The 14,446-nt window shown below is 41.8% G+C and overlaps 1 protein-coding gene across 3 annotated transcripts in view; it reads right to left on the bottom strand.

Moving 5' to 3' along the window:
* Nucleotides 1–2,989: 2,989 nt before the first annotated feature.
* The window catches only part of LOC132382186 (dnaJ homolog subfamily C member 11), a 71,323-nt gene continuing 59,866 nt past the window's right edge, over nt 2,990–14,446 (bottom strand). For all 3 annotated transcript variants that reach the window (XM_059952152.1, XM_059952151.1, XM_059952153.1), the window contains 4 exons: nt 10,168–10,225; nt 7,638–7,780; nt 5,506–5,635; nt 2,990–3,361 (listed from right to left, as the gene is read on the bottom strand). In XM_059952152.1, coding sequence (XP_059808135.1) covers nt 3,336–3,361; nt 5,506–5,635; nt 7,638–7,780; nt 10,168–10,225 — 357 coding nt within the window. In that variant the 3' untranslated portion in view covers nt 2,990–3,335. The remainder of the gene's footprint in view (nt 3,362–5,505; nt 5,636–7,637; nt 7,781–10,167; nt 10,226–14,446) is intronic.

Consider the following 14,446-nt stretch of genomic DNA (forward strand, 5'->3'; position numbering starts at 1 on the left):
GGACAGGCTAGATGCAGGAAGATTGTTTCTGATGTTGGGGAAGTCCAGAACGAGGGGTCACAGTTTAAGGATAAAGGGGAAGCCTTTTAGGAACGAGATGAGGAAAAACTTCTTCACACAGAGAGTGGTGAATCTGTGGAATTCTCTGCCACAGGAAACAGTTGAGGCAGGTTCATTGGCTATATTTAAGAGGAAGTTAGATATGGCCCTAGTGGCTAAAGGGATCGGGGGTATGGAGAGAAAGCAGGTACAGGGTTCTGAGTTGGACGATCAGCCATGATCATACTGAATGGTGGTGCAGGCTTGAAGGGCCGAATGGCCTACTCCTGCACCTATTTTCTATGTTTCTAAGATCTGGCATTCATCCACTTCCAGCTCCATGATGAACTACTGAACATGGTCTGTTAGATGCTGCAGCCACTGTGTGGGATTTCCTCTTTCAATCTATATTCTATTGATCTTGCAAATAGTATGATCAACATTCCTACATTGAGAACAGATACATTTGCTCCATCATTTGAAACTACTGAAGGGATACATTGTGCTTTGGTTCCACTGTGCAAAATAATTATTTGTCTGGCATCTCACACGTCTATGTAAAGACCAGGTGTAATGTTTTGGTCTATAAAAAATTTATAATACCTCATTTGTGAAAAGTGATACTTCAGTCTCATTGTAGAGTACAAGTATAACCTTTTTTTTGTGTTCGAGAATGATGATTTATGAACTTGGTGTACAAATTATTTGGAGATTAAATGTGGTTATCTTCTCCCAGAAAATTTGGAGGCACAAAATAAAAAGATACAATGCTTATTAAATTATCTATATGGCTCGTCTTAGGTCGAACTTGATTGATTGCAATATCAGCATTTTTGGTGACCTTCTGACTTGACAAACACTAATTCACAAAGACAAGCAACTTTCACTTTCATGATATCTTCATTCTGTCGCTACCTGAGCCCGAAACGTGCCTTCATTTCCTATAGACTCAATTTCAATGTTCTCCTGACTGACAATATCTTCCAGTTATCATTAACTCAGACCCCTTCCATTCTGCTGCCTCTGTCCTAACTCACAATTAACAATCGTCCTGGTTCCTTGCTAAATTACTTGGGCCTGGCAATGTGTCGGGTTTCAAATACTCCTTTAAAAAAAAACCTATTGTCTCAGCTGACTTTACACATTCCTGAGAACTTTACAAAAACTTGTAACTCAAACTTTTCACAGATCTGAATTTCCATTTCCTCATAAGCAGCAGCTATGCGATTAGGCTTTAATATTTTACATGCTGTCTTAAAACCTCTCCAAATCTCACTGCTCTTTTAAAACCCTGCCAAAGGTATACTGGAAACAAACTTCAGACACCCAACCCAATGTCACCTTCTCTTGTGTAAAGATGGAATTGTTATCTGATTTCAGAATCTGATTACGATTGTTCTTTGTATGTGGATTTCAGCAAGGCATTTGACAAGGTACCCCATGCAAGGCTTATTGAGAAAGTAAGGAGGCATGGGATCCAAGGGGAAATTGCTTTGTGGATCCAGAAGCAAAAGGCAAAGAGTGGTTGTAGACGGGTCATATTCTGCATGGTAGTCGGTCATCAGTGAAGTGCCTCAGGGATCTGTTCTGGGACCCTTACTCTTCGTGATTTTTATAAATGACCTGAATGAAGAAGTGGAGGGGTGGGTTAGTAAATTGGCTGATGAGACAAAGGTTGGGGTGTTGTGGATAGAGTGGAGGGCTGTCAGAGATTACAGCAGGACATTGATAGGATGCAAAAATGGGCTGAGAAGTGGCAGATGGAGTTCAACCTAGATAAGTAGTTGTTGTTTCATTTTGGTAGGTCAAATATGATGACAGAATATAGTATTAATGGTAATGGTTGGCAGTGTGGAGGATCAGAGTGGGGTCCGAGTCAATCAAGGCTGCTGCGCTGGTTGACTCTCTGGTTAAGAAAGCATTTGGTGCATTGGCCTTCATCAATCATGAGATTGAGTTTAGGAACCAAGAGGTAATGTTGTAGCTGTATAGGACCCTGGTCAGACCCCACTTGGAGTACTGTACTCAGTTCTGGTCACCTCACTATAGGAAGGATGTGGAAATCATAGAAAGGGTGCAGAGGAGATTTACAAGGATGTTGTTTGGATTGGGGAGCATACCTTATGAGAATAGGTTGAGAGAACTCAGTCTTTTTTCCTTGGAGCGATGGAGGATGACCTGATAGAGGTGTATAAGAGGTATTGATTGAGTGGATTGTCAGAGGCTTTTTCCCAGGGCTGAAATGGCCTGCATGAGAGGGCAGAGTTTTAAGGTGCTTGGAAGTAGGTACAGAGGAGTTATCAGGGGTAACGCAGAGAGTGGTGAGTGTGTGGAATGAGCTGCCGGCGATGGTGGTAGAGGCGGATATGATACGTTCTTTTAAGAGACTCCTGGACAGGTATATGGAACTCAGGAAAATAGAGGGCTATGGGTAACCCTAGGTAAGGACATGTTCGACACAGCTTTGTGGGCCGAACGGCCTGTATTGTGCTGCAGATTTTCTGTTTCTATGATTATGCCCGTACATATCTCTCTTTCAAAGACAGTTTAGAAATGCAAGCAATTTTTGTTCATGCTGAACACCTTGTTAGCCATTTTTTGACATTGGTCTTTGCTGGATTTCCAGATCCCAGAGCAACTGAAGCAAGTAACATCCAGCAAAACTCTTGCCTACCCAAGAAGAGAATCCAACTGGATCATAATTTAATGAGTCTTGTTATAGTTAGCCATTGATCATAACAGTGTAAAATTTGTCTCCCAGGAAATCATTTTAAAATTAGGTTTTCTGAAAAATTACTGCACATCCTTTTAAAAGGATATTAAAGATGCATGCTTTTCGAACAAGGCTCTTTCTCGTCTGATATTGAAGACATGATGATCTTCCTTCACATAACGCTGAAATAACCTGCCTAGATTTGCAGATGGAGAATGGAAACTAAATAAAAGGAAGTTTTATTATGGCAATAGTATCTGGGTTTATTTTTTAATTTCTTTGTACATCAAATAGACTTAAAACAATCTTTATTTTCCAGAGCACAGGAATCGCCACACAAGGTCTGAAATACTTCAGACTGTTACAGCATCCAGTGACAAAAATGACATGGAAAATCCATGACCAAATGTTTTAGTGATCTGTAAAAGCATTTTTAAATCTTCTATACACAGAAAAAAACAAAAAAACTCTACATACATAAAAATAATCATATGTGCATTCTCTCTTTAATTTATGGTATATGGAGATGTATAGCAGCTGATCTCTGTTCAGGTCCAACCCCATATTGTAGCACATCTCCTCCTCAACGATCCGTGTCGACCCTGTGCGCTGTAAAGGGAATCAGAGGACGCAGTTACAAACCACACAATTACTTGCAGAGATTATTTAAAAAATATTGATGAGAAAATAATATCCTTTATTAAGCAGTGTGCCAGATTGAAATACAAATCAGATACAAATTTAGAAATCTCAAGCTACAAATATCCACCATTCCCTTTGCTTCCCTATAAAGGATAACTGTCAAAGCAAACAATGGCAATGCTCATGGGGGGGCTGGGGGGCACTTGAGCTGCTGAACAGGACTGCAGAAATTCAGAGAAACATGCACAAAATGCTGGAGGAACTCAGCACGTCAGGCAGCGTCCATGGAAATGAACAGTCAATATCTCAGGCTGAGGTCATTCATCAGGACTAGAAGGGAAGTGGGGCAATACAGAATAAGAAGGTGAGAGAGGGGAAGGAGTAGGTGGTGATAGGTGAAACCGGTTGGGTGCAGGAGGCAGAATGAAGTAAAAAGTAGAGATATAATAGGTGAAAAAAGTAAAATGACAGAGAAGGAATCTGATAGGAGAGGAGAGTGGACCATGTGAGAAAGGAAAGGAGGGGCACCAGGGGGAGCTGATAGGCAGGTGAAGAGAAGAGCTCAGAGGGGAACCAGAGTGGGGAATAAAAGAAGAGGGAAAGAGGAGGAGAAAATTACCATTAGAGAAATTGATCTTCATGCTATCAGTTGGAGGCCTTCCATATGGAATATGAAGTGTGTTCCTCCAACCTCACATTGTGGCAGTAAAGGAGGCCATGGACCGACATGTTGGGATGCGGATTGGAATTGAAATGATTGGCCAGTGGGAAATCCTTTTTTGTGGATGGAGCAAAGCTGCTCAACAAAGTGGTCTCTTAATCTACGTTGGGTCTCACCAATGTAGAAGAGGCCTCACTGGGAGCAGTGGGTACAGTGGAAGACCCCCAACAGATCTGCAAGTAAAGTGTTGTCTCAGCTGGAAGAACTGTTTGGGACCCTGGATGGAATCAGGTCCCACACAGTTCATCCAGGTGAGAGAACATGGTGAATGGGCACTGTAGCACTTCTTCTGCTTGCGGGGATAAGTACCGAGAGGGAGATTGAAGGGGGGTGGCGGAGACAAATAGACAAGGCGATCTCAGCGGGAGCGATCCCTGCAGCAAGCGGGGAGGAGGGAAGTAAAGAAGTATTTAGTGGTAAGATCCTGTTGAAGATGGCGGAAGTTGCGGAGCATCGTGTGCTGGATGGGGAGGCTCATGGGGTGCTGAGACAGGTCAAGAGGAACTCTGGTTAACAGGGAAATTATTTTCCCTGTGGAGTTGAGACACAAAAGGTGGTGGATAACACTCAACAATCTTCCATTTCCCATTTTAAACCCACTGGAAATAACTTTGTTATTTTATCTTAGTTAAGACCATACGATATAATTAAATTAGAGCATTCAGCCCATCAAGTCTTCTCCTTCATTCAGTCTTGGCTGATTATTTTTCTTAACCGCCATTTTTCCATCTTCTCCCTGTAACCCTTAACCTTGAACGCTAACATTTATTTTCTAATGCCTAGTCCCACAAGCTTTTTCTTACAATGCACCAATAAACCATCTTTGTTGCAGCTGTTCAAGATGGCTCATCACATCCTTCTCAACGGTTGAAGCAATAAATTCTGGCCTCTCCAGGAGCATTAGAATACCAGAATCATCAGTGATCCTCTGTTTATAATAATGTCACAGTTGGAACTGTTTAAGTGTGTAGCTGTGTGCTGTTTCTTAGGTAATAATTTGCTCTATATTTGCATGCAGTAAGATCAGGACAGCAGTGCGACAAAGGTTTAACATACAAGTACCAAGCATTTATCCCCAAAGAGCCAAACCATTTTCCATTACCACTTTACCAACTGCCTCCGCCGTCTTTGCTTCATCAGCAACTCATCCACCAAGATTTCATACATCAAGCCTGATCTCCGCAATGAACTGTAATACTCATCAAACAGTGCTGAAAAAGGCAGCTGCTGAAGTAAAAGTGTGTCTTCATTTAAAATAACCACAAAATACTGGGAATTTGTACCTCATGTTGTACTTAAAATTCTGAATTTGGTACTTTGCACATTATTATGGGTCTATATTATCTCAGCATTTTTGCAATGGTTGAAATAGAGTTCACTTTGAACATACATTGCTTTGGTATCCTGAGGGATTCGTTGTCCGCTGCCATGACCTGATGCAGAACTCCTCGGAACAGGTAAATCACCTTTAGGCTCTTCTCCTCCCCGACGCATGGGTCATAGAATCCTGGCACGCCAACCTGTAAAAGAAGTCAGACGTGCAAATCACTGCAAACGGAATGCGAGCAGGAAGAAAGCTGGCAAGTACACAGTGGGGTCCCCGTGGCCCCGTGTGCTACAACAAAGAGGGAGGTGGGGTAGCAAAAGGTCATGCAGATTAGAACATCCTCAGCTTTTTTCACTTTTCAGCAGCAATTGAGAAGCTGCTTCGGTGACAAGCTTGGGTGGAAAGAGGAATGAAGATAAATCTTCCCAAGTTTTACTTTTGATCATGGCAGAGGGAACTCTTCTGATGAGCACACACTTATTGATGCAATAAGAAAAATTATGCTCAGCTGTGATGCTGTTCATGGTCCAATATTACAGCAATAATCCTACTTCAATTCACAGAAAGTGGGATCTATGGAATATCATCTTATGAAGATATTAATAAAATTTAGACAACAAATCATTTTAGTTACAAACATGTTGCTAGAACATGACTCTTGCTCTCTAGTTATTGGGCTTAGTTGATAGCACTCTGCTCTTTGAGATAAATCACAAGTTTGAGTCCTCCACAACACTGTATGAGCACTTACTGTAGACATGATAACGCTGATGGTGGGTTCAAGTGGTGAATTAAAGCTCCAGTTACGAGGTGGGAAATTACCTCAAAACGAGAGTCACAATGAAACCCATCAAATCAGATTAACTGCTTTTTCATTTCACTGTTGCAGCATTTCCCTGTATAACAATTGTACTTCGGCTGTGAAATGTTCCAGGACATCCTGCAGCAGTGAAAGGCATATATCTGCAAGGTCTTTTCTTTTATAATGACAGCACACTGTACATCACTTCACTGTACATTATTAAAACTAACAAAATTATACAATGGGATCCTAAGCCAGAGGCAATGATGAAGCTTGCAGTAGATCATACGATGATCAGGATTTCCTTCAACCAGAGAGTGAATTATTTTTATTTATTTATTGAGATACAGCACAGAATAGGCCATTCCAGCCCCAATGCTCAGAATCCCCGATTTAACCCTAACCTAATCACAGGACAATTTACAATGATCAATTAACCTACCAACCAGCACGTCTTTGAATTGTGGGAGGAAACCTACATGGTCTCGGGGAGAAAGTACAAATTCCTACAGATAAGCCAGGAGCAGATAACAGATAACCTGGGTCACTGGTACTGTAAAGCGCTTTCCTAACCATTATGCCACAGACAGCTGTGGAGACCAAATGATTGGGCATATTTAAAGTAGAGGTTGCTAGGTTCTTGATTAGTCAGGGTATCAAAGGTTGCAAGGTAAAGGCAGGATAATGGGGTTGAGAGAGATAATAGATCAGCCATGGTAGAATGGAGAAGCATACTCGATGGGCTGAACGGCTTAATTCTGCTCCTTTGTCTTTTGGTCTTATAAGGAGGTTTTAAAAGCTGTATATTGCATTCTAGTCTCTTGTATCATCTGAAAGATCAAATCACCCACATCATAATCAGGGGTAATCTCACTAAAACCTACCAAATGTTGAAAGGTCATGATAGAGTGAATGCGGAAAGGATGTTTCCTATGGTAAAGGAGTCGAAGACCAGAGGACACAACCTCCAGATAGAGGGGTGTTCTTTTAGAACAGTGATGAGGAGGAATTTCTTCAGCCAGAGAGTGGTTATCTTTGCCACAGGTGGATGTGGTGGCCAAAGGAGAGGTTGATAAACTCTTGATTAGTCAGGGCATGAAGGGATATGGGGGAAGGCAGGAGATTGGGGCTGAGAGGGAAAATGGATCAGCCATGATGAAATGATGGCGCAGACTGGATGGGCCAAATGGCCTAATTCTGCTCCTATATCTTATGGTCTTATAACGCCAGTGTTAATGATGTCATCAGTGAATAGCAAACAAGCCAAAGTTTAAACATCTCTGTAGATGTGAAGGCAAAATATCTCAAGTTCTGTACTGGGAGTAAATTGCTCATGGACTACCTAAAGGCAGGTTGGGAAAGTCAACATTGTAGATATAAAAATTAGCCTTACCTTGCATGCCTCAGTGAGGATGAGTTTTGACTCTTTCACCAGACACTGAAGAGGAATAGTCACATCAATAACCTTTGCCTTCTCATTCTTACCACTGCTGTCAGTCACAAACTTCCCATACCAGGCATTGGTGATGATTAAACCTGGGAGAAGACAGGTAGACACATGTGCCTTTCTGCAACACTGCTTACAGTCCCAATAAATTGCACAAGCTAATGAGAACACAGAACAGAAGATCTGAAAACAAGGTACTAGGGATGAAGGAGCAGAGGTAGAAACAGGAAGGATCTACAATAAATTCAAATAGATCAAATATAAAAACAGAGGCATAGGAAAGAATAAATTAGGGCAGTCAAAGGAATTTTAAAAAAGATGTGTAAAAAGGCAGCTAACCATCTTACAAGTTAAACTGTCAAGACAGCAATACACAATACCTAAAATAAAATGGCAACTGGAGACAATCATGTTTTGGAAAGAAGAAATTGCAGGGTTGACTGGAAAATGACTTCAATAAAGAAAAAAAAAGATCAAATGGGATTTAAAGTTTGCAAAATATGATATTTATTAAGAAAAGAGTGATAAAAAGTAGAATATTTTATATTATCACAAAAGGAATAAAATAACACATGTAGTGAAAAGAAAAACAAAATACCATGGAACAAGATTAGAACCAGCAAAGGATCAATCATGCCATCTGCAGGATGATATATTACACAGTGGATTGCTAACTGGGTTCAGGATAGAAAGCAGAGACTGGGAGTAAAAGGTAGCCATTTGCAGTAGAAGGCCGTTTCACAAAGATTAATGGAGGGACCATTGCTGTGCACATCCGACACTAATGATCTCGACTTTGGAATAAAAACACAACTTCCAAATATGCTGATGCAATGGGCAAGATTCATTTCTGAGGAGAGCAGCAATAAATTATATTGTTAATATACGTGTAGAATGGGGGGCAATAATTGACAAAGTTCAAGACAGATAAAAGGAGGTTATTTTGGGAGAAGACCAGAGAGGTCATTTATTGTTTGGAAATTAAAGCTTATGGACACAGGCCATACAAAAATAAATCAGGTTTATGTTTCCAGGGAGGAAATTGAACTCATAGAAAGTTACGTATCGAGTGCTGGTCAGACCATTAAAAGCATCACACACAGATTGAGAAGCCAATATTAGCTCCTTCAATGGCCTTCCTTTCATCATAAGGTTAAGTGTGAGGATATTCACTGTGAATAGCGCAATACTCAATTTCAATCGCAACTTCTCTGCAAAAGAAGCAGGCTATTCCTGTCAGCAGTATGATCAGGAAACATTTACGCATGGGCTGATATGTAGCAAATAAATCCACACTACAAATGATTATCTTCAAGTAGAATCTAACCACTTACCCTTGCCAGTCAATTCCCTTAGCATTGTAGAGTCCCTCACTATCAATTAACTTTAGGGTCAAGATGAATCAGTAACCCAACTGGATGAACTCCATAAATACTGCGGCTAGAAGAGAAATTCAGAGGCTGGGAATCCTCCTGACACCCCAAGCTCTTTTCACAATGCAGAAGACATAAATCAGGAGCATGTTGGAATACTTTCAAATTGCCTGGGTAAGTGCAATGCCAATATATCTCAACAAACTCAATACTTGATGCCACCCAATCAATTACCATATGTAACACGAGTGAATCTGCAGATGCTGAAAATAAATAAAAACACAAAATGCTGGCAAAACTCAGCAGGCCAGACAGCATCTATGGGAGGAGGTAGTGACGATGTTTCAGGCCCTGTGTTTTCAATTACAATATGTGTTCATTCTCTTCAACATCAGCACACTGTGGCTTCAGTGTGTGTCTTCCAGAAACACCCAGACGACTTTAGAAACATTTCCTAAAGATGTGAGCTCTATCATCAAAAAGGATGAGGGAAGCAAGCATATAGGAATATGACTCCCTGTGGGTTTCCCCTCCAAGTTCACATCATTCTGACTTGGAAACATCACTGCTGGGTCTAAATCTTGGAAATTACTGCCCATCACCACTGCAGGAGTACTTTTAACAGAGTGGCTAATAACAAACCACCACCTGCTCAAGGACATTTAAGGATTGCCAATTAGCGGGAACATAGCAATGGCAAGATCCCAAAAAATAGATGTAAAAAGAAATTACAAATAGAATATAGAAGCATGAGAAAGTGCAGAACAAATTTATTTCTGTTCCATGCAAAATAGGTGCTGGGGACAATTACGACCTGCAGTCCTCCGCTTTGGACTAAAGATAGTCACTCAGCACAAAAGTTTAATCACTAGTGTATAATTTATTCCCTCTGCTACAAAACACTCTCCTTTTATGGAGTTAAAACATTTAAGTAATCAATTTTTCCATGCACTGAAGTTCATTTTTTTAAAAATACTTTCCAACACCAGTCACTGTGCTTAGATTGTTCAGGTCAAAAGCAATTCACAAATTGTGTCTGGGCTAATGGGATAGAAATAAAATGAGTAACACACACTACACAATCAGCAACAACACACTCTTACCCATTTTAGACTCCTCTGTTTCTATTATTCTCTTCACAGACTCTTGCATCAACCGAACCTATAACAAGAATTGTTAAAGGATTATCAGTCCACACGTACTCCAAGCTGCAGATTATATCAAACTACTGGAATTGTTGACCATCAATTCAATCAGAAGTTCAGGATAAATTTGTGATTAGCAAGGAATTTCTTTAATTATATGCATTTAGAGAAAAATAATAAACCAGTATAAATGTTATAAAACTGTTTTGTTCTGAGCATTCTCTTCTATAGAAATTGAAATGGTATGCACCCCAAGTTGAAATCTAAACACTTAGCAGGATTGTGGAAAAACTAAAAGGCAGGGTAGTTTGGTGGTCTTCATAACTCATTAAGGCCACCAGTCTCCATCTAGTCTCTAAACTCTGAACCTTTAAACTGGAGCTCATCCAATATCTAGCTATCATGAAATCCCATTCACCCAGCAATAACTTTTTTCTGGTTCAACAATGCCTTACTCCTGCTGATCAGCCTCCTAAACAAAAACTGGTCAGTGCGGGAACAAGGCTCTCTGGTGCCACACAATGGAAGAAATCTTGTACTACAACACAAGACTGGAAAGGGACACCGGAACTGTGTTTGACTTTGTTCTAGAATTTAGTTGTTCACAGAACATGGATGTTGATCAAATGCCAGCATTTACTGGCTATCCTTATTTGCCCTGAAAACTAAGGAGGCAACTGGAAATCAACCATATTGACAAGACACAAGCCTTATACAAGCCAAAATGGACAAGGAGGGCAGCATTTCTTCGTTGAAAGACAACTAAACATTTCAGCAGCTTCATATTAACAGAATTAAAAATTCTACTTTATTAGAGGATGACTCCACAACTGCATAGCTTTCTAAGGCATCAAGCAATACCCAGCTAAGCTACCACATAGGGACTTAAAATAACAGATTTCTCACTGGAATTACAAGTCTCCTTAAAAGGTGCTCAATCCTTGTGAAAGTACTGTCCCACAGTTTCTCTTAGAGTTTCTTTCTTTGGTTAAACAGTCATTCTAAATGTGAGGGGTGAGCGAGTCTCAGTTAGATCCCTGACCACAGCCAAGCTTCGTTTAATTGAGGCAAAGCAAGTCTGGTCCATTTACAACACACACAAAATGCTGGTGGAATGCAGCAGGTCAGGCAGCATCTATAGGGAGAAGAGCTGTCAACGTTTTGGGCCAAGACCTTCGTCAGGACTAACTGAAAGATAGTAAGAGATTTGAAAGTAGGAGGGGGAGGGGAAAATGTGAAATGATAGGAGAAGACCACAGGGGGTGGGATGAAGCTGAGAGCCGGAAAGGTGATTGGCAAAAGTGATACAGAGCTAGAGAAGGGAAAGGATCATGGGACAGGAGGCCAAGAGAGAAAGAAAGGGGGAGGGGAACACCAGAGGGAGATGGAGAACAGGCAGAGTGATGGGCAGAGAGAGAGAAAAAAATCAAACAACTAAATATGTCAGGGATGGGGTAAGAAGGGGAGGAGGGGCATTAACGGAAGTTAGAGAAGTCAATGTTCATGACATCAGGTTGGAGGCTACCCAGCCGGTATATAAGGTGTTCCTCCAACCTGAGTATGGCTTCATCTTGACAGTAGAGGAGGCCATGGATAGACATATCAGAATGGGAATGGTACGTGGAATTAATATGTGTGGCCACTGGGAGATCCTGCTTCCTCTGGTGGACAGAGCGTAGGTGTTCAGCGAAATGGTCTCCCAGTCTGCGTCAGGTCTCACCAATATATAAAAGGTTACACCAGGAGTACCGGACACAGTATACCACACCAGCCGACTCACAGGTGAAGTGTCGCCTCACCTGGAAGGACTGTCTAGGGCCCTGAACGGAGGTCTATCCATGGCCTCTTTTACTGTCAAGATGAAGCCACACTCAGGTTGGAGGAACAACACCTTGTATACCGGCTGGGTAGCCTCCAACCTGATGGCATGAACATTGACTTCTCTAACTTCTGTAAATGTCCCTCCTCCCCTTCTTACCCCATCCCTGATATATTTAGCTTCCCCCCCTCCTTTTTTTTCTCTCTTTCTGCCCACCACTCTGCCTGTTCTTCATCTCCCTCTGGTGCTCCCCTCCCCCTTTCTTTCTCCCTTGGCCTCCCATCCCATGATCTTTTCCCTTCTCCAGCTCTGTATCCCTTTTGCCAATCACCTTTCCAGCTCTCAGCTTCATCCCACCCCCTTCGGTCTTCTCCTATCATTTCACATTTTCTCCTCCCCCTCCTACTTTCAAATCTCTTACTATCTTTCCTTTCAGTTAGTCCTGACGAAAGGTCTCGGCCCGAAACGTCGACAGCGCTTCTCCCTATAGATGTTGCCTGACCTGCTGTGTTCCACCAGCATTTTGTGTGCGCTGCTTGAATTTCCAGCATCTGCAGATTTCCTCGTGCTTGCCTGGTCCATTTACACTTGTGCAGTTCATTATTTAGAAAGTTTACATTGGCCTTGGAAGGAATATTCTCAGATATGCCAATATGTATCCAGAGTTTCAATGGTTAGATAACAAACCAAGCTATATTTTTGGAATACAGAAGGTTAAGGGGGATTTGGTTGTGCTTGTCAGGGTTTTCAAAGGAATTGATCAATTATTTCTGTTGATCAACAAATACAGCACAGTAAGATTGCTCTTCTTTTTTCCTTAGTAAGAATTTAAAAGGGGATGGAGGCACATATGGATGAAATTATTATATTGTGGCTAACACACGTCAATGAATTGTGGAGCACAAATGAGCTTAAATGGCTTTCTTTTGTTCCTAGCTTCCAACACACTAGCGCTGCTTTTAGTGGGGTATCAGAACACAATAACTAATTTACTGGGCCAAAAACACACAACTTTGTATCACAAAATGGCAGAAAAATGTATGTTTAAATCTGCAATTAAAAATCATCTTAGTAACAGCAACTGTGAAGCTACCAAGTTGTGGTAACTGCTTTTCAGGAGAGAAATTATGCTATATAAGAACTTTGACCAGAACCCAATCTGTATATTGAAAGACTTCAATCTGGTCCACTACTCGAGTACAAAAGGCAGCAGAGGGTCGCTACAGCAAAAAGGAGCTTTGACCAGCAGCCAATTGGCATTTGAGATTGATCAGCAAAAGCAAATTAAAGGAAGGCAGTGGTAGGCACAGTAGCCGTCGTCTGAGTGGCGAGCTTGAGGCTACAGCTCTTCGAGGCTTCAGTCAGAGAAAGCAAAGGAAAGAAAAGCTCTAGGATGATTTTTTCCCCTTCCCTTGTTTCTATCAACTCAGCTAGGACAGTAGATATGCCAGGCAGGATGGCTGAATGCTCCTCTTGTGGGATGTGGAAGGCAGGAAGACCTTCAATGTCCCTGACGACTGCAACTGTGAGAAGTGCATCCAGCTGCAGCTTCTAACAACCTGTGTAAAGGAGCTGAGGCTGGAAATGGATGAACTCCAGATCATTCAGGAGGCTGAGGGGGTGGTAGATGAGACATATACAGAGGTAGTTACACCCAAGATGCAGGACACAGGGAATTGAGTGACAGTTAGGAAGGGGAGAGGGTTAAGGAGCCAGTGCAGAGTACCCCTGTGGCAGAGGCTGCTTCTGTGACTCAGTATGGAATGGAGAAGAGCCTCATTGTGGTGATAGGGAATTCATTACTTAGGGGAATGGAAAGGAGGTTTTGGGGGCAAGAACAAAATTCCCGGATGGTATATTGCCTCCTGGTTGCCAGGGTCTGGGATATCTCAGGTCAAGCCCTCAGTACTCTTAAGTGGGAAGGTGAACAGCCAGAGGCTGTGGTCCATGTAGGTACCAATGACATAGGTAGGATGAGCGATGAGGTTCTACATGGGAGTTCATGGAGATAGGTGCTAAAGGGCAGGACCTCTAAGGTTATGATCTCAGGACTGCTATCCATGCCACGTGCTATTGAGGCCAGAACTAGGAAGATTATACAGTTCAATATAGGGCTAAAGAGTTGGTGTAGGGAGGGCAGGCATAAGATTTTTGGATCACTGGGCTCTCTTCCAAGAAGGTGGGACCTGTACAGAAGGGATGGTTTGCACCTGAACTAGAGGGGGACTAATATCCTAGCAGGAAGGTTTGTTGATGCTGCACAGTGGGGTTTAAAAGAGTTGGAGGATGGGAACCAGAGCACCAGGACAGTAAATGGAGAAGTTGTGGAGGCAGATGTTGGTAAGACCTCATTCAAAGTTATTAATCAAAAGGTTAGGCACAGCGTGACTAGTGCCCTGAGCTGCATATACTTCAATG

The sequence above is a fragment of the Hypanus sabinus genome, chromosome 27 (assembly GCF_030144855.1).
Source record: "Hypanus sabinus isolate sHypSab1 chromosome 27, sHypSab1.hap1, whole genome shotgun sequence".
Taxonomy (NCBI): Eukaryota; Metazoa; Chordata; class Chondrichthyes; order Myliobatiformes; family Dasyatidae; genus Hypanus; species Hypanus sabinus.